The sequence below is a fragment of the Triturus cristatus genome, chromosome 7 (genome assembly GCF_964204655.1).
Source record: "Triturus cristatus chromosome 7, aTriCri1.1, whole genome shotgun sequence".
In the NCBI taxonomy this organism is placed as follows: domain Eukaryota; kingdom Metazoa; phylum Chordata; class Amphibia; order Caudata; family Salamandridae; genus Triturus; species Triturus cristatus.
The window spans coordinates 955,192,434-955,210,735 of NC_140590.1; the positions used below are offsets into that span (position 1 = coordinate 955,192,434).

General features: G+C 47.3%; 1 protein-coding gene across 2 annotated transcripts in view; it reads left to right on the forward strand.

The window, feature by feature from the left end:
- Positions 1 to 15,415, forward strand: part of CAMLG (calcium modulating ligand) — a 74,649-nt gene extending 59,234 nt beyond the window's left edge. For both annotated transcript variants that reach the window (XM_085617985.1, XM_085617986.1), the window contains exon 5: positions 13,615 to 15,415. In XM_085617985.1, the coding sequence (XP_085474111.1) occupies positions 13,615 to 13,806 (192 nt within the window). In that variant the 3' untranslated portion in view covers positions 13,807 to 15,415. The remainder of the gene's footprint in view (positions 1 to 13,614) is intronic.
- The last annotated feature ends 2,887 nt before the right edge of the window (positions 15,416 to 18,302 follow it).

An 18,302-nucleotide genomic window follows, 5' to 3' on the forward strand; every position in this document is an offset into this window, starting at 1 on the left:
CCGTCTGCTCTGGTTCTGCTGAAGCGTGGGGTCTCTGCCAGGGCGAGGTCGGCAGAGCGGAGGTTCCTTTTGGGATCGTGCAAGGAAACTCTTTCGTTGAAGTATTTGGGTCCGATGTTGTGGAGGGATTTGTAGACGTGGGTGAGTAGCTTGAAGGTTACTCTCTTCTCGATGGGGAGAGAGTGGAGTTCTCATAGGTGCTGGGTCATGTGCTCATGTCGTGGGGTTCCGAGGACGAGTCTGACTGCAGTGTTCTGGATGGTTTGGAGCTTGTGTAGCAGGGCTTTGTTGATTCAACATAGAGGGCATTACCGTAGTACAGTCTGCTGGTTATGAGTGCGTGGTGTGAAGGAGTTAAAGACCGAATAAGAGAGATTCATTTTGCCTAGTAATCCCAGAGCCTAGCAGCTTGATGTTGAAAATCTGTAGTCTGGCTTTTGAGGCTAACAAAAGACTGCATGGAAGTTTTAGGACCGACAGTAGCCACTTCTACTAGAAAACCCTATCAAAAGAGATGGAAGTTTATTCTACATTTTTGTTTACTAGACCTATATCATCCAAACCTTGATCAACGTAAGGAGATTCTAGCATACCTCTAAGTATTCGTAAGACATAAGATCTAGTCTAACGTTTACATCATTATGAGTGCACTTTGCAATAGAGCAAAATTGAGAGCAAGTAGAAAAGCCAATCCATATTTGTTTGACAAGAATGAATATTTTATGGTGCACTTCTTGATAAAATGTGCAGCCGTGGAAATGTCTGCCTCCAATTGACCATTGGAATATCAATTACATCAGCAAGAAAGTGAACGAGCTATCGCATTCTTTTACCAGGAGCCTTTTTTACATGTTAATAGAGAAGATCTAAAGTTTAGGTGACTGCCAAGATTTACTGCCAAAGTAGTTGGTCTATCTTGAAATTGTTTAACATAGGATATTACAACCTCTTGTTGCCAAAAAGAGTTTATAAGCTCAGTCTGATCAGAAATGTTTGACAGTGATGCTAAAGCAGCCATGCACTGAACGTCAGGGGGGCATGGAGTCTAAAGAGAGAACGAGCTATAACCAGAGGTCAGAATTTGTTCAGCTATTGTATTGCAACATTTGTACACCAAATCATACTCCTGACAAGCCTGCAAAGCACTACAACCTAAATTAACTTCCTGTGCGCCCTTTCAGGTTATATGTTTGGAAGGATGTTGGTATAGTGTGTCCTATGTGAGAGATGTTGGATGACATTTGTTGTAAATACTGAAAACGGCATTTCAAGGATTCATAATTTTACAGTATAGAACTGTAAAAAATAAATAGATAAGCACACTAATGTATGACCTATACCAGAGCTGTAAAACGCCACTTGCTGCAAAGGAATGAGTTCATGAATTGCTGATGGCCGAGTTCGAAACTTGCCGAACAATAAACATTAGGAAACATACTTGATTCCATATTGTGGGTAAAGTGCCAGCTAGAGGTCATAGCCACTGAACTAGATGCCTTCACCCCGTTTCTCTCTCTGTGGAAGCTTTCGGACAGTTCCAAGAACCATTGTTAGTTCAATAATGCTCACCCATATTCATTTTATTCAGTGCCTGAGACTGATTTAAATTTGTAACTGCCAGGATTGTTGCAAATGCAAGAGGTACAAATATATTACTCCTGTTATAAATAACCCGCTGTCTTCCAATAAAGATTAGAGTGTTCATTGTGATTTATTTGTGATTTTTAAATATTTAATAACAAGTGTTACAAATGGAAGCTGTTCTTTAACCGAATTAATTAATGGATTTGATTCTATGTTGGCAACGATCAGTAAGCAAATCTGTCAAGTCCTAATCAATGGCAACTGTTCAAGTACAACAGTGATTAGTGGTACAGTCAGAGAAGGCTTTGTGCACATTAGCATTAGTACATCAATGAGTACGTTCTAGTCACCATGCATTTATTAATTTTATTAAAAGGGTTTTTACAGTCTTGACTCATCCATGCTTTGAACACCTGTATTCCATAAACGTTGGGCCCCTATATTTTTAGGTCGAGCCTAATGCAGCGCGCAAGTGCTGCTTAGGAGATGACCTCTTGCAATCACTCAGGACTTTTTGGGCACATCGTGCATGTACTGCACTGTTTCCAATGAGCACTCGTGCATGTATGGCGTTTACCTTGCGGAAGTGAGCAGCTGCGCCATCCATTTCCAATTATCGCGCCCGCGCTTGTTTACATTTGCCTGTCTTGCGGTCGCGTTAATTAGAAACAGATGGCGGTCTGGTTCACTTTTGCGGCTGCTTGTTCTAACTCGCTTTAACCTTCATCCTCGTGCTTTTTTGAGCAGCAGTGTGCTCAGGGGCCATCTGTTTTTCTAATTAGCTTAAGCTTTCACTGTTTCACTAGCTTTAGAACCCCTGCCTCCCAATTTGACCTGAATGAAGACTGTAGTACAAGTTATTCACATAGACGTATTTTGATCTGCTACTTCCCCATAAAAAACGTCTGGCAACATTTATTAAGCTTTTCCGTGAAACCTCGTCAAGCCCTCTGCTCGCTATTTCCAACAATGTTTAGGTAGGTAAGTATGCGTTTCTTTTGTGGGGGTACTGGGAAGACCCCTCCAAACACGCACAGACCTGTTATATTATTTGGTGCTGGTCCCTCCGCCGAGAAAATCTTCTGAGTAATCTCGTTGTTCCTCAAAGTTTACGAAGCACTATTCACCACTTTCATGCCCAGCGCGTGCACGCACTTATGCTGTCCGCCACACGTCGGTGTACTTATCCAGGGTGGACGCATTGTTTTATCTCACTTTAGCACGGGACCTGATGCACAGACCTTAACGTGGCTGCCTCCTCGTTCTTCTCTCAGCGCTGCGTTGCTCCTACCTGTGCCCCCTTACCTCTCCTGCCTTCTCTTTTCACGACCGTCTCCGGCGTGGTCTCTGTGCCTCTCACTCGGTCCGGGATCGCCCCATGTGGCTCTTCGACCCAATTAAACAGTTCTGTGCCCCTTTTTCCAAAAGAGAACCCCTCCACACAAAGGACCACGGGGCCATCAAAACAGCAGGGTTTCAAAACCTTAGTTGGAAGAGCAGGTTTCATGTTGTAAAAGTGATGGGGTTCCTTATGGCTGTGTCAGCCGTTCCTTTCTGGTACGGGGGTTGTCAGTTTTCTCTTTCTGGTTGCGAAAAGAGGTGCTTAAAAGCGGGGTCTGAGGCAGTTCACTTCATATTTTAGACTAACAAGGGCAGGGATTTGTGGTGTGTTTAAATCTTAATTGTATTTTCCGCCCTCACCACACAGACACATTGTGTTATGATTTGCAGAGGGGATCAGGGCTACATCACATCTACACTGTGTTATATTTGTAGTATGTCCCGTATGAAGATACTTCGTATTTACATAAACCATATCCAAGCGCTTATTTGCGCATGTCGCACTTTTCTGCTGCGTGGTGAAATACGAGTCCAGTATTGATGAATGGTTTATTTATTTTTTTTTTTTTTGAAACCGTTTATTACAGGTCTTAAAAGTATACAAGTATGGGCCCACAACCTTCCGGCCGGCCGCTAGCAATGATAGGAACATACGACATACATTTATAGAACACGTGGTATTACGGAGGAGCATTTCTCAGTAGGTAACAATGTCAAAAGCCACATCATCCAGGCCCCATTATGCGGTTTCATTTTAAATTAAGAACAACAAAAATTAAAACCACACCCACAAGGCAACCCACAATCAAAAATAGCAGCACGTGCTCCCCTAGAGGGGGGATCCCAACTATACACAGAAGTGTGAAGAGGGGGAAGAGAACAAAGCGAGGACTGGGGGAACCCAATGCCCGGCAGCGGGGGAATGAGTCGGCTAAGGGGATGGGGCTGGCGAGGCATCAGGCAGCAGCGGTGGTGCACAGATACCCCCTCGGTAGGCGTTCCAGGGGCCCCATACTTTCACCCATGTCCCAGGCTTACCCCTCGCCACATAACCACCTTTTCTCGAAACATGCACCAGTCCATGTGTTCTTTCCAGGCCGAGACCGTCGGGGGCCTCTGGGATCCCCACAGTTGAGCAATATCACGCTTGGCTATCATATATCCTAGAGTCACCCACCACGTCTGCGGCGCCGAGTAATCAGTCGGTTCCCACACATTCAACAGGCATCTCCTCGCTTCAGGCAACAGCGCCACATGCGTAACCAGTCGCAGCACCTCATGTACACCACGCCAGAACCCCTCTACCTCCGGGCACTCCCACAAAATATGCATAAAGGTCCCCAAAGCACCACACCCACGCTTACACAACCCATCTCCAGCATAGCCCATACGCAGAAGCTTTGGCCCCGTCATGTAGACCCGGTGGAGTATCTTGAGCTGGACGAAGCGAAGGCGAGCCGGTATGGCCACCTCCTTCGGGGAGGCCACCGCGGAGGTCCAGTCCTCGTCGTCCAACTCCAGCCCGTCGGCAACCCAAGCCGCACGAAGGGCAGTCAACAGGCCCGAGCGGTCGTTTATCAGCTTTTTGTATATAAGTGAGATCGTGCTGTCCGGGACGTGCCCATCCAGCATTCTATCCTCCAGGGGGGAATATTCCGGGATGGAGGCAACGTCCGAGAAGACGGAGCCCAGCGCATGACGGACCTGCAAATACCGAAAGTATTCACTGCCCTGCAACTGAAATTCCGTCTGCAGCATATCGAACGTTTTAAATCCTCCCCTCGTCCAAAGATCCCCCACTTTACTGATACCTATTATGTCCCACTTCTCAAAGCCCTTAGAGGTCCACAGGGAACCTAACCGCTCAGACGCGTATAGTGGTGATGCCCGGGTCAAACGGTCCTTCCACCCCATAGCTGCATTGGCCGCGTGCCAGACTTGCACCATGACACGCGTGGGGCCCGTCAGACGAGCGTCGGGCGTGCTAGAGTAGAGCGCTCGATTGTAGTCGCCACCTGGCAGGAGCATCTTGTCCATTTCAAATGCCGGGTTTAAGGCGGGCCCGTAGAGGCCATGGTTAATGGCAGCGAGCTGGGAGGCCCAATAGTACCGTTTAATATCCGGGAGGGCAATCCCCCCGTCAAACCATGGGAGCGTCAGCTTCGCCAGAGCAATGCGCGGCCTCCCATCCCAGAACAGGCGGCGTTGCAGACTCTCCACCTCACGGAAGTAGCGCGCCGGGACCAAGTCCATAGTGTTCTGCAAAGTGTACAGGAAACGCGCCAGAGACATCATCTTGAACAATGCCGCCCGGCCGAGCGGCGAAAGCGGCAGGCGCCGCCAGCGTGCGACATCTACCCGCAGACGCTGGAGGGGGGGAAGCAGATTCCGTTCATACCGGGCCTCCGGGTCCAGAGTAATGAAGACACCCAGGTACCGAAATCCCTGCGGGGCGATCTGGATCGGACAGCCCCGCGGGAGAATAGGAGCCTCCCCAGAGAGAACATACACACACGATTTAGCCCAGTTGATGACGAGACCGGAGTTACGACCAAACGAGTGTAAAACATCAACTAGCACTATAAGTGATTTACGTGGGGAGGCTAGGTACAGAAGGATGTCATCAGCGTATAGGGATACGCGGTCCTCATACTCGGGGGTCCAACGGAGACCACGGATGGATGGCTCCCACCGCAGCCACTCCGCCAGGGGCTCCAAGGCAAGCGCAAAAAGAAGCGGCGACAAGGGACAGCCCTGTCGCGTGCCCCGGCCCAGCTCAAACGGGGCTGATACTCTTCCGTTCACGACCACCTGCGCCAATGGGCCCGCATACAACAATTTGACCCAACTGATGAATCCTGGGCCAAATCCGAACTTCGCAAGCATCGCCCAGATGTATGGCCACTCAAGCGTGTCAAACGCCATGGTGGCGTCTAAGGACGCCAAAATGGCCGGTTCCCGTATAAATGGGACGCGCGCAAGCACCCCATGCAAACGCCGCAGGTTAAGGGCTGTGTTGCGATGGGGAATAAGGCCAGACTGGTCCTGATGAACCAGATCTCCCACCACACCGACCAGCCGATTGGCGAGTACCTTAGCGAGAATTTTGGGCTCCGCATTCAGTAGTGAGATAGGCCGAAAAGAAGTAACCCGATCCCGAGGTCTCCCTTCCTTGTGGATCACCACGATTGTAGCCAGACGCTGGTCAAGCGGGAGGGAGCCCAGCGAGTGGGCCGCGAGGAACATTGCGCGGAGGTGAGGCGCCAATGTATCCGGTCGCAGCCTATACAGCTCGATAGGGATACCGTTCGGGCCCATGGCCTTGCCAGAAGCGACCGAGCGTATGGCGAGGGCGATTTCGTCGGAGGTGGGAGCGGCGTCCAGCGACACCCTGTCCTCCCCGGAAAGGGAAGGCAGCGCGATATCCCTGAGCAGGGCACGGGAATCCTCTTCCGAGCAAGAAAAGACCGGGGAATACACCTCGCGGAAATAATCCACGAAACAGGAGACAATTTCTTCTGGCTCAGTTACACACACACCATTCGTTTTCTCAATCAGCGGGACCACACGATTCGCTCTCTCCTTTTTATCCAACCACGCTATCAGTTTACCAGCCTTATCACCCACATCATACAGTCGCCCCTGTTGCTCTCTACTAAGGCCCCTGGCCGCCTCCGTAACGAGGGCCCTATAAGCCGCTTGTTTGAGCTGGAGGACATGTAGTGCAGCATCCGTCACCCCATCTTCTAGATTACCCTCCAGCTCAGCTATTTCAGCCTCCACCCGGGTCACCTCCTCCCGCTCGCGCCTCCGGGCGTGGGAAATAAGGGATAGGGCCTCCCCTCTAAGTACTGTTTTGAAGGCCTCCCACAGGGAGATAGCTGAAGGCACTGACCCCACATTCTCATCAAAATAGCGCTAGAGGGATTTAATCAAGTCAGCGCGAATGGTGGGGTCGCGCAGGTACCAGGAATTGATTGGGACCACCCTGCTCTCCCCCCTCGGAAAGACATCAAAATGCAACAGAAGCGGGGAGTGGTCCGAGATACCCCGTGCCAAATGGCGCACCTCCCCCACCCTCCCGACATAGGCCGCCGGGACAAGGGCATAATCAAGCCGTGAGAGACTACCATGGGCCCCCGAGTGGAAAGTGTATTGCAGCTGCGTGGGATGTTTTAAGCGCCAGCAGTCCACCAATCCAAGTGTATCCAAGAGGCCGGATAGCCACGCCTGTGCCCGGGGGAGGTCCCTAGGGGGTTGCCGATCCACAGTCCCAGAAACCACCGCGTTGAAATCCCCCCCCCACCACCAGAAGCCCCCCCGGAAGGCCAAGGAGGAGGCGCCCCAGGTCTGCAAAGGTGGTCGACTGCAACCCCGGTGGGACGTACACTGACACAAAGACAACCACTTTGCCCTCCATTCTCCCCACCAAGACAGTGTAACGTCCCCTGTCATCGTGGAGCACCTCATCAATTTCTAACGGGAGCGAGTTCTTTACCATGATACCCACACCCCTCGAGCCAGACGTGAAGCCCGAGTGGGCCACGAGGCGGTAGCCACGCCGGTTCATGGCGCAGAAGGAATTGCCAATAAGGTGTGTCTCCTGCAGGAAGACCACATCGGGCGAGAGTCGCTTCAGATACTGTAGGACCACACCTCGTTTGATCCTGTCCCCCAGTCCATTAACGTTCCAAGACAACAAAGTTAATTCCCTACCCCCCATCATACACAGAAACCATCATTCGTCCCCCCGAGAGCACAGTAGAACCAACACAAAAAAGGCTTGCCTTGTGATAATAACGAACAACACCCCATCCCTGCCCACCCACCCCAACAGAACTCCCCCCTCCCTGCACCCCTGCATGAGCCCAGACAGCCCCCCCAACGTGCAGTGTGCCTGTCGCCCCATAGATAGTTGAACTAACTAGACCCCCAGAGGAGGAGGGAGAACCCCCAAGAGACCCCACACAACCTCCATAGGAGGGGAACTTAAGCAATCTGACGTATGGTCAAAAGTGGCATCATTTTTGTCCCGAGCGAGGCCTAATATTAGTCCCTCAGTCTTGATCCGGCGAGCCCTCTCCCCCGGCCGCTCCCCCCCCGCCACCCCGATCCCGATCTCCAGACAGAGTATCCAGCCAGTCCCCGGCCGCTTCGGGACGATCAAAAAAGTGTGTGCGACCTTCCACCTCCACTCGCAGCTTAGCTGGGAAAAGCATGGCGTATTTGAGATTTAGGTCCCGAAGACGGCGCTTGACACCAAGGAAGCTCAGTCTCTGCTTCTGGACCGCAGGGGTGAAATCAGGATAGAAATTAATGTCCATATTATCAAGTCTAATCGGTCCCTGTAGTCTGGAGGATTGCAGGATAGCGTCTCTGTCCCGAAAATTAAAAATCCGGGCGATGAGAGGTCTCGGAGCGGCTCCGACCTTAGGCCTTCCCCCGGGAACCCTGTGGGCCCTCTCCACAGCAAAGAATTTACTCAGCCCCCGTGGCTGGAGATGGGTAACAATCAGGTCTTCCACGAAAAGGTCCGCCGCCGCTTCCTCACGTCCCTCAGGCACCCCGATGATACGGATGTTGTTCCTCCGGGCCCGACTCTCGGAGTCCTCCAGGCGGCGATCCATCAGCGCACTCGCCCGAGCAAGCCGGCGCACCTCCGTTTGTAGGGCCGCCACATCTGTCGTAAGGCCCGATGCGGTGTGGGCCAAAGAATCGACTCGGTCGTTGGTCTTGGAGAGATCGGCCCTTACCAGGCCAACATCTACGAGGACCGAGTCGATCTTCTGCGCCAGTGTGTCAAAACGCTGGCCCACAGAGGCCTTCATCTCGGCGATGGCGCCCATGACATCCCGCAGAGTCAGATCCGTGGGCAGATCAGGGGCATCAGTAGGGCCCTCAGGGGACCTGCGTGGCACCTCAGGAGATCCCTTCTGGAGGGTATAGCGATCCATGCTGTTGGACTGATGGGCTGCGCCACGCCGGGTCGATTTTACCTTTGCCCGATCGCCATCTTGTTTCGTGGCCATGGTCCCAGTCTCCCGGTCGCACCAGCCACGTCGTGAAGGGCGGGCAAGCCGGTCCACGGGCTCCGGGGGGGTGCCACCCCAGATCTGCGGGGCGGATCACAGCCGGCGGGCAGGCAGGGTCCCCCAGCGAGGCCACACCAACACACAAAGCCCCGCGACCCAACCTCGCATAGACAGCAAGGAGGGTGCGAAAGCGAAAGTGCGGGTTACGCGAGCCACCAAGCCCTGTCCGCCGCTGTTATTCACTTCGCCACTGGATCGCCCCACAACGCAAATCCGGGGTTCGGCTAGGAGAAGGCCGCAAACCTCAATCGGTGCTAAAGTCGGTGTCCGAGGTCCGATTTGGAAGCGGAAAACGGGCGCCACCTCAGCTCAGGCTCACCAACACAGTCCCCTCATCTGGGACAGGATATGTTCAGGATAGTCCTAGGAGGTCGCGGAGGTCCTCGGGAGCCTCGCACCTACGCGGCCATCTTGGTTGCGCGCTAGGCTCCTCTCGATGAATGGTTTATTAAAGATTATTAAAGTGTAGCGCATCTCTGGACTCTTTGAGCGTTCGTCTTTTATGAGTCAAACTGGATAAAGGTATGTGCTCAGGGTCACACACGTAGGTTCAGTGGGTAAGCTGGCGTTGAAATTAAGTGTGAGGTCTGTTTTCTTGGACACCTCTCTGTGTGGACTGCAAGAGTGTGTGTCGTGAACAATCCAGTAATATGCAGCATTTTTTGTGCAGTGCTGGCTGCGGGGATAGTCCACTTCTAAGCACTCTATTCATTGGTAGCCAGGGCTGGTTCTCATTTGGAAAACTCGCTTTGCAGTTGACAATCGGAGCCAGTTCCTCCATTGGTTGATTTGCATTTCCTAATAATAGAAATGTCTGGTTTAGATTGTGCAGACATCGGTTTTATTCAGAGGCGCAGGAGGAGGGACTACACGTTCTGAAAGAAACAGTAATGCGTCTCTTGGGACACTGCTCTACAACATAGTTTAAACATATTGACAAAGGTAATAGGTCTGGCAAAACACTTATAAGGTCCCAAAGGCGAGACCTATTGGCTATGCCAATGCTTGTTTTATACAAAGTAAGCACCAGACATATGGTACTAATTTTGTAAAGAATTTAGCCAAAACATTGGAGTATGTGTTACAGTAGACTTTTATTAGACTACTGTGCTGGTCATATTTCCATCTGGCATAGTTATTTTGCTTTTTAGAGCTCGCTGTCGATTGGTGATAATCTGTCTGATTTCCTTGCTTCCCATTGGTCAGCAGGTCTGTTAACTTTCTCTTGGGGTCAGTTTTTTTATAGTTCTTCCTCAGGTCACGCTTGGATTGAGGTACTTTTTGGCATTGTTCCTCTCAACCCCTTGCTTGTTGCCCTGTCACTTGTTTAGTTCTAGTTCGCAAACTCGCCCTAATGCAATGACCCAGAGGGACTGCCTTGCCCTTTGCCATATTTTCGCCTATATTTTGTTTAGTATTTGCCTAAATTGTTATGCTATATTCTAATGTATGCTTATGGCCCCTGCCCTTCTTAGTACAATACAGTATTTTGAATGTGCAAGCTCTCTAGTCACGCACTTTCTTTAAGAAAGAAAAATAAATAGGTACACGCAGGAAAATAGCGTTTTGATGAACCGTTTTCCATCAAAAAGTTATTATTGCATTGCAAGAATGTCTTTGACATTTTTGGAAAACATGTACATAAAAAATTATTTTCTTACCCCTATTCCTCCATTGTTCCAAATCAGTTAGCTTTAAGGCAGGCGTAGAATTAGCTTATCACAGAAATGTGAACATGGGGCAGGAATTTATATTTCTTCCCCCAGAGGTTGTTCAGAAAAAGGCCTGCTGCTTAATTATTCCATGACAAACACAAAGAGGAACGTGACCAGGAAATCCCGGTGTTAGTAACCTAGGTGATATGAAGGGATGTCCGGTGTAAAAAGTCAAAGGAGTTTGTGTCTAAGATATATAATTCTTTATGGTTGCAACGAATATGGTTTGTGCACTTTTTAACGTGGAGGAAGAAACCTGTCTCTGCCGTCGCAGGCTGGACACTTTACATATCACAAGCAAGAATTGTTCCTTTGTCTAGATGCACTCATAAGAAATTTGACCCCAGGTCAGTGATTTTCTCAGACTGCAACTTCTTTCCTCTATCTGCCCTGACCAGTCACACATCCGGAAATACTATCATTCTCTCTTTCTAACATGTTAGTACTTTCTTTTTGTGTGATAGATTTCAAAATTCTCTCGTAGAGAGAGGTCTTGCAGTGCAGCTAGTACAGTGCCTTGGCCTACTTCATGTTTTGTTCTCCTCATTGGAATTTGAAAAACGTTTTTCAGCCTTACAAATCTGTTTTTACATCTATAGCCGATCTCTGCGTATTAAAAGCCCTCTACTTGCTCCTTTAGAGCTATCCTCCTCAGTGACCAGTAAGCGAAGTAACCTAAATTTGGACAGGGGATCTTCACCAAAGACACTGTATTCTCTTTCTATGAGCACCTCTTCCTGGCACAAATGGTCCCAGCACTTGCCAGAGTCTCACCCCTGACTTCACTTCCTCCAAGTCAGATGGGCGCTGCCACTGTCATCTCCAGGTATGAAGGGGTCTACGCCGTTGGTTCAGATTGCATCGGATGGTGCAGTTGGCCTCCACATTAACTCATTGAGAGCAGACAGAGTTTGTGCAAAGCCCCACCCCTCATGCAGTTCCTCCAGGACCAGACCAGTTTTGAGGGAGTATTGAGGAGAGGATCAGCAGTGTGGAGCTTATGGAATGAGCCCTCCGTAACTTGTGTTTCTTTTCTGTGCCTACTACCCCCTTTCACAGAGTTGCGTCATTAATATAATGTTCAATAGCGTTTGTTGTTTGTTTAGAATTACTTTTAAGAAGTGACCAAATAGATATTAAATAAAAGGTAGAGCTATAGAACGGCAGACAACCTACGTGCACTTCCTGTTCTTGAAAGTAAGGGCAGATGAAAGAAATGTTATATGGCCAGGGTACCCTTCCACATATGGAGAAATCTGAGTGGCGAAGGAAACACTTGAACTCTGACTGGAAGAAAACGACGAATATTTATGTTGGGTTCAACCCTGAAAAAGTAGGTGAGATTTATGTTAATACTTAACACTAAAGTAGCATCACAATACAGTTTCATAATTACACTTTCTCACAATTCATGAAGAAAAATTACCTTTGTTTAGTTTTTTCATTGAAGTAAACTAAAAAAAAAGTGATAGGCAGGATGTTTGAATTAATCGTAGCCACTGGTAATTACTCGGGCCACATGCCAGCCCATTGTATTTTTGTCCACAGTGCCACCTCAGATTAGGCTCGGCCAAATCCAAATCGGCCCTGAACCTGCTCCAATAAGTACAATCCAGTCTGAACTGCCAAGCCAGGTCTGTTTGAACCGGAAAACAAGCAACCAAAGCCCGGTTACGCCCTAGTTTGGACTCTTTCGTCAGTGCAGCTTGGTCCCAGTGGCACAGTGAGAACGGGAACCACGTCTGGGCATACCCATCGCACTGAAGTAAACAAAAAAATGGTGGTGGGATGCTTGAACAAATTTCAGTCACTGATAATTGTTTGAGGTCGCATCCCTAGCCGTCGTTTTTTTCCCACCATGCCACCGCAGTTTTTTCCCCCCTCTCGCCTCTGTATTGTGATCAGTTAATTGTGCTTTTTCTTTTCAAGGTGGCAAAAATAACTTGATTATTGTGGTTTCCCATCCTGCAACTTTATCACTGAATGTTGCTACCAGCAGGTTGGTTACAGCTTCTTGAATTAGCATATTACCCTTTGGGGCCCAGGAGTATGAGAAGACAGACAATTGCTCCTCCACATAGGTTCTCACAACCCGATTTTATATAGGATGCATTTTTACTCTGTTTTTCTCCTGGTCCAGCAAATGCTGACCATAGATCACATAGCAATGATAGAAAATGAGGAATTGTGTGCATTTTTCCTTACTAAAAATGTGCTGTTAGAGCAGGTAATTTCAGTTTGTTTTTGCTTATGTTTTTCTCCATGTTTCATTTGCTCGCATTTCTTTAGAAGATCTGTTCAAACCTGTCCTTTATTCATCCAAGCCTGTAAATGTATTTTATATCGTTTTAATGTTTCAGCAGGTTACAAGTCAAGAACTCCTAGGCAGGAGGTTATGATGGTGTAATTTTGAACGTAAGCTTGAGACACAGGGTGACATTGCAACCTATGGTTTCATTCTTGCTATATGAAGTTATTGTAGGCCCACTCAGTGTACAAAAATCCCTACAGTCCAAGCTCTCTGGGAACCGGGCAAACAGTGAGGTGTAGCTAAGGATATAAGGTGTGTCGTGCAAACACACACAGACAAAACTATTCATCAGGAGCAAACGTTTGTGCAGAGGAAAAAAATACTCCAGACAAAAAATATTGTGCATTTTCGACGCAGTGTCTACACTAATCATTTCACAAGAAATATCATGGTACGATGAAGCGAATACCCACATTAGCGTAGTGTGGGTCATCATCTGAGATTTCTCAAAACTAATGTTACTTCAAATTGTGGCCCTTGCATTAAACATGGCCTGCTGCCAATGTTGATATATAGGTATAGGAAGGTTGCTTAACAAAGTAAACTCATTAAACTTCTACCTGTTTTTCAGGGGGAAAAGAAGATGAAAACGACAGTGCTAACTGCGGCTCTCCTACTATCTGGAATCCCTTCAGAATTGATCAACCGCTCTATGGACACTTACAGCAAAATGGGGGACGTTTTCACAGATCTTTGTGTCTACTTTTTCACCTTCATCTTCTGCCATGAACTGCTGTTTTTGCTTGGCTCCGAAGTTCCCTGATATTTGATAATACAGAGGACTTTGTCTTTTCTTCTGCGCAGAAACATCTTATTGTTTGAAAAGCAGCTATGATGCAATGCAACATGCTTACAATAGAATTGCATTTATAAATTGGGAAATTGAGACTCTGGCTTTAGGCCCTGGGGTAGTATTTATTGTTGTCACTTATCAACTATTGTAAATATAATGTTCCATGTCTCAGCTTTTAACCTTGTTAACAGGAATAATAATATTGTTTCTGCACAAAAACGAGTGTTATTTGTTTCATGCCCATTATATAGGGTTGGTACTGTGAAGTCAAGTTTTTTGTGAAAAATGGCATATTGAGGTAATTTCAGGAAGGATTACATGTTTGTTGTCATAGATTACTGGTGTTCTCCAAGACCATCAGCTGTTTTTCTGGAAAATTGTGGGTTTGATTAAAAAATATATATTTGTAATGTATTTGTGGATATCGCTGAAATGCTGATAAAGTCTGTCAAATAAAGGAAATGGCGAAGCAAAGAACAAAATCCGGCATAAAACATTGATGTGTAAATGGTTCATGTTAGTTGAGGCAGATGGCATAAAATAAGCACTAAGTGTAATTGAAATATGTTGGTGAACTGGGAGTGGTATAAAAATAAGCCTGTGATTGTGTGCCATGTGTTGTGTGCGGGATTCTCTGTCTTTCTTACACGAAAAGATAGAACTACTAGTGTATCTTTTTTGATGATCTCACATGACCGCTTCAATAGATGTTTTCTCCTTTATTGCGGACCATAACAGTTGTTTTTTACGTATATTCAGTCCAAACCGTTTGGAAAGGCTGTGACAAGAACATGAGCACAGAATAGCAAGGAAAAGCTGCTCTCATGCCTTCTTCCATATTCTTTTTAAAACGTTTAACAAATAATCATTTTAAACTTCAGAACACAACTGATATGCATAATAATCTAACAATGTAATCTCACATGCATTTAGATGGATTTTCTCACTAAGATCTGTGAGCAAATTCTTAGAAAGGACTTCTGTGGTCCTAATTGATAATGCAAAATAGCATTTTTTTTTTTATGTCTGACCGAAGTTACTCTAGCCTAACCAACAAAAAACAATCGTAATAATCTTGACAATACTATATTTCTTGTGGTTCACATACATCATTCCTTCTTCCTAACCAATAAACTTTTTATAATTTGATTACTACTGTGGGTGTAGTTTAAGGGATAGATGATAAGATTACCATTGCACTAAAAGAGTCCTGTTAACCCTTTGTAAAATGACCTTAATACCAACAGTGCTGTGGCATCAACAAAAGAAATGCCCTATGTAGAACTAATTGGAGAAAGACACGTGCATGCTTTTCACAGAAGGGCGTTGTGTACTTTCATTATATTCTAAACATGCATGGTGAAATATTTTCCTCTTAGTGTTCAGCCTACTAGCATTCTATTCAAATGTACGTGTGAGAAAACTGAAATCAATTGCAACATAACCTAAATTATTTTGCACTAACATATGTATATGTAAATGTTACAATGCTCATTGCAGCCGTTCATGTTTTCTTTAGAAAAGGATTTGTTAATATTAATTTAAAATAACGGTAATAAAAATACCTGAATGAAATCTACACATCTGCGTTTTCCCTGCGTATTATACTAGATTCTGTAGACACAGGTTGAGATTTTCTTACCAAAGATCAGTCGTTCATACACAGTTGCAGTTAGCAGCTCTGTTACCTATGTCCTCTTTCTTGGAGTAAACGCATGCCTAGTGAGCCAATTAGCTAACCAATACTTGGCATGCGTTGGCCTGCTACAAATCACATTTTTGCAGAAATAATCATTACATGTACTTATCTCACCTCTAAACATGAGGCTGGTGAGGTAGCAGGTGTGGTTGCATTTCTTATGGTTGGGCTTAGCCTTTAGTGTAAGTAAATTAATTGATTATTGTAGTGTAATGGTATAGAATTGATCTAGTTGCTATTTTAAAGCAGTGTTTACATTTTAAATTGATGTATTGATTTTCTTTTTAATGTGTTTGTAAGAGGTCATAACATGAAGTAATCATTTGGAATCTATAAACGTAGCCCTTTAAACTGCAAATGTCTCTTTTTATTTCCCAACATAATCATTCTGCGATGTACTTCTGATGACAATACAGACACCATAAGACTTGTAAAAAAGAGAAGCACTTTTCCAACGCTATTCTAAGAGGATCTTCGCATGGAGTACTGGAGAAATTAAAAGGTCTATGTTAGCAGTTGCTAAATTATCATCCAGTGGCCTGCTGGTTCTCATCTAAGAATGATTTGTCTCTTGGATCAAATTTTCTATCAATTTTCAAACTCACTTATCCTACAATTTATTTAGAACAACCTCCTTAGAAGTGATTGTCTCCATCTTTTAAAGGCCTGCAGTGACAAGTCTGGCTGCAGTAAGGATGTGAATAATCGGTTTACCCCTAGAGGACCTCAGTGGGTAGCATTTCCCCAATGAGAGGTTTCATGGACCCAACGATAAGTGTGCTACTGCAATTTCAACCTCCTTGATTGAAAAGCAAGACCACAAAACATCAACCAGAATGTGTATATCTACTCTCCAGCAGCAGTCAGAAGGCCCTTAGGAGATACCAGTGAGTCACAAAGGAGTGAGGTATCCTATATTGAGCACTGTTAAAAATGGGGTATCTAGTTGGAAGTCTGAATACACCCTGTCCAAATAGGGACTCTCACTCTAGTCAGGGTAAGTAAGGTACACAACTATGATAACCCCAGCACACCTCTGTGCAAAGAGAATGGCAATGTGTAAAGTATTTGTACACAAACACACACACTAACCCAGTGAAAACACTACAAAAGAACTAGTTTGAGGGGGGGGGGCGGCGCTAGCCGGGACCCAAGATGGCCACGGAGTAATACAGCTCCGACGAACTCCTGATTAATACTAAAAGAAACGGATGCATTCCAGTTTTTAAAACTACCAAACCCCAGCAGCTAGTGATCACCTGGTAATTCGTCGCTGGAATATGTGATTCTGGCCGAAATTGAGCCGGATAACATATGCGGCCTGGAGTGGGGCGGTGGCACAACCTGCGTGAAAGCTGCTGATTGGAGACAGGCCGAGGCTGCTGCGCAGGCAAGCGGCGAGATGAACAGACTCAGTACACGCACGCTCCAGGTAAAGGTGGCCCCTGGTTCCCGAGGGGGGGGCGGCGACGAGCCACATAAGCGGTCTGTGTCGGGGCGCAGGGGAGGGCCTGCTTGCCTGTGGAAGTGCGTGCATGGAGACAGGTGGCTAAACAAATTGAGCCCAGGGCATGAAACTGTGCAAAGGTGCCGTCCAGTTGGAGTCTCATCGGCTCTAAGTTGGCGGAGCTCCATGCCTGAAAAGGCTGAGCTGGTTGAGTGCTCAGCGCCAGATAGTTCAGTAGCAGCCGCATCATCTAAGCACATCGACGAGCTCTGCCCCAATTCTGCTAGCAGGCGGCGGGGTACTGCTGCATACATGGAGGGCCATGGTGGCTACAGCGGTGAGTGTGCGGCAAAAGAGTGGGCTCACAGGCACGCAGAAATACACGAGGGAGGGATATCGTTACAACAAAGGCACAATATCAAAAAAGCATTGGATGGACTTACTGCCTGTTACACACCGAGGGGATATAAGGAAGGCGTATTGTACATTCCATTGAGGCGCACCCCTCGGAGATTACGCATTAAGTCTCCATCAGATCACGGAGTTGTGGTGCTGTGTGTTACTCGTTGGGCCAGTATAAACAGTAAGCAGCCTAACATCACTAGGGGAGACGTTGCTGAATTGTGCTTTGCATCGGCATTGTTGGTGTGGCTCCTGACAGTGGTCTGGGCGCAGCCCCCCTCCTTCTCAAGCAAACTTAGCATTCAACTGTTTGGGCAGGTGCTTGGGGGCACTAACGGCACTCTACTGTGTGCGTGGCATAGGACAAGGGCTGCGTGTAACGGAACACCGCCTTAGAGGCCTACAGTTGGGTAAACATCCATTTGTACGTGGTCATTACACCGCGTACCATTACTACGCAAGCGTTACAACGCATGTGCTGTAATAACGCGTTGCCTTTACTATGCATGTTATTACTTCGCATGCGCTGTTACAACGCATGCGTTGTAATGCGTGTATGGATGACGGCAGCTGTTGGAGTTACGAGGAGGCACGCACGGAATTGCATTGACGAGGTGGCCCGCAAGATGGCGTGGTGGAAGGAGACCTGGTGAGAACAGCATCGAAGCAGGGGCACGCGGGGCAAAGGGCACCCCCGCAATCATCTCAGACGAGGACAAGGGACGTGCACCGAGGAGAGAGAGGTAAGAGGGACTGTGTATTTTTGAAGGGTTTCTGTTTGAAGAGTAGTGTTTTTAGTTTAAGGGTAGTGTTGTGGGTCATGCAGGGTCGTGTTTGTGTGTAGGGACAGGAGTGGGGGATGAGGGAGGGTCGTGCAGGGGTTAGGGATTAGGGTAGTGTTGTGATGTTTGTGTAGGG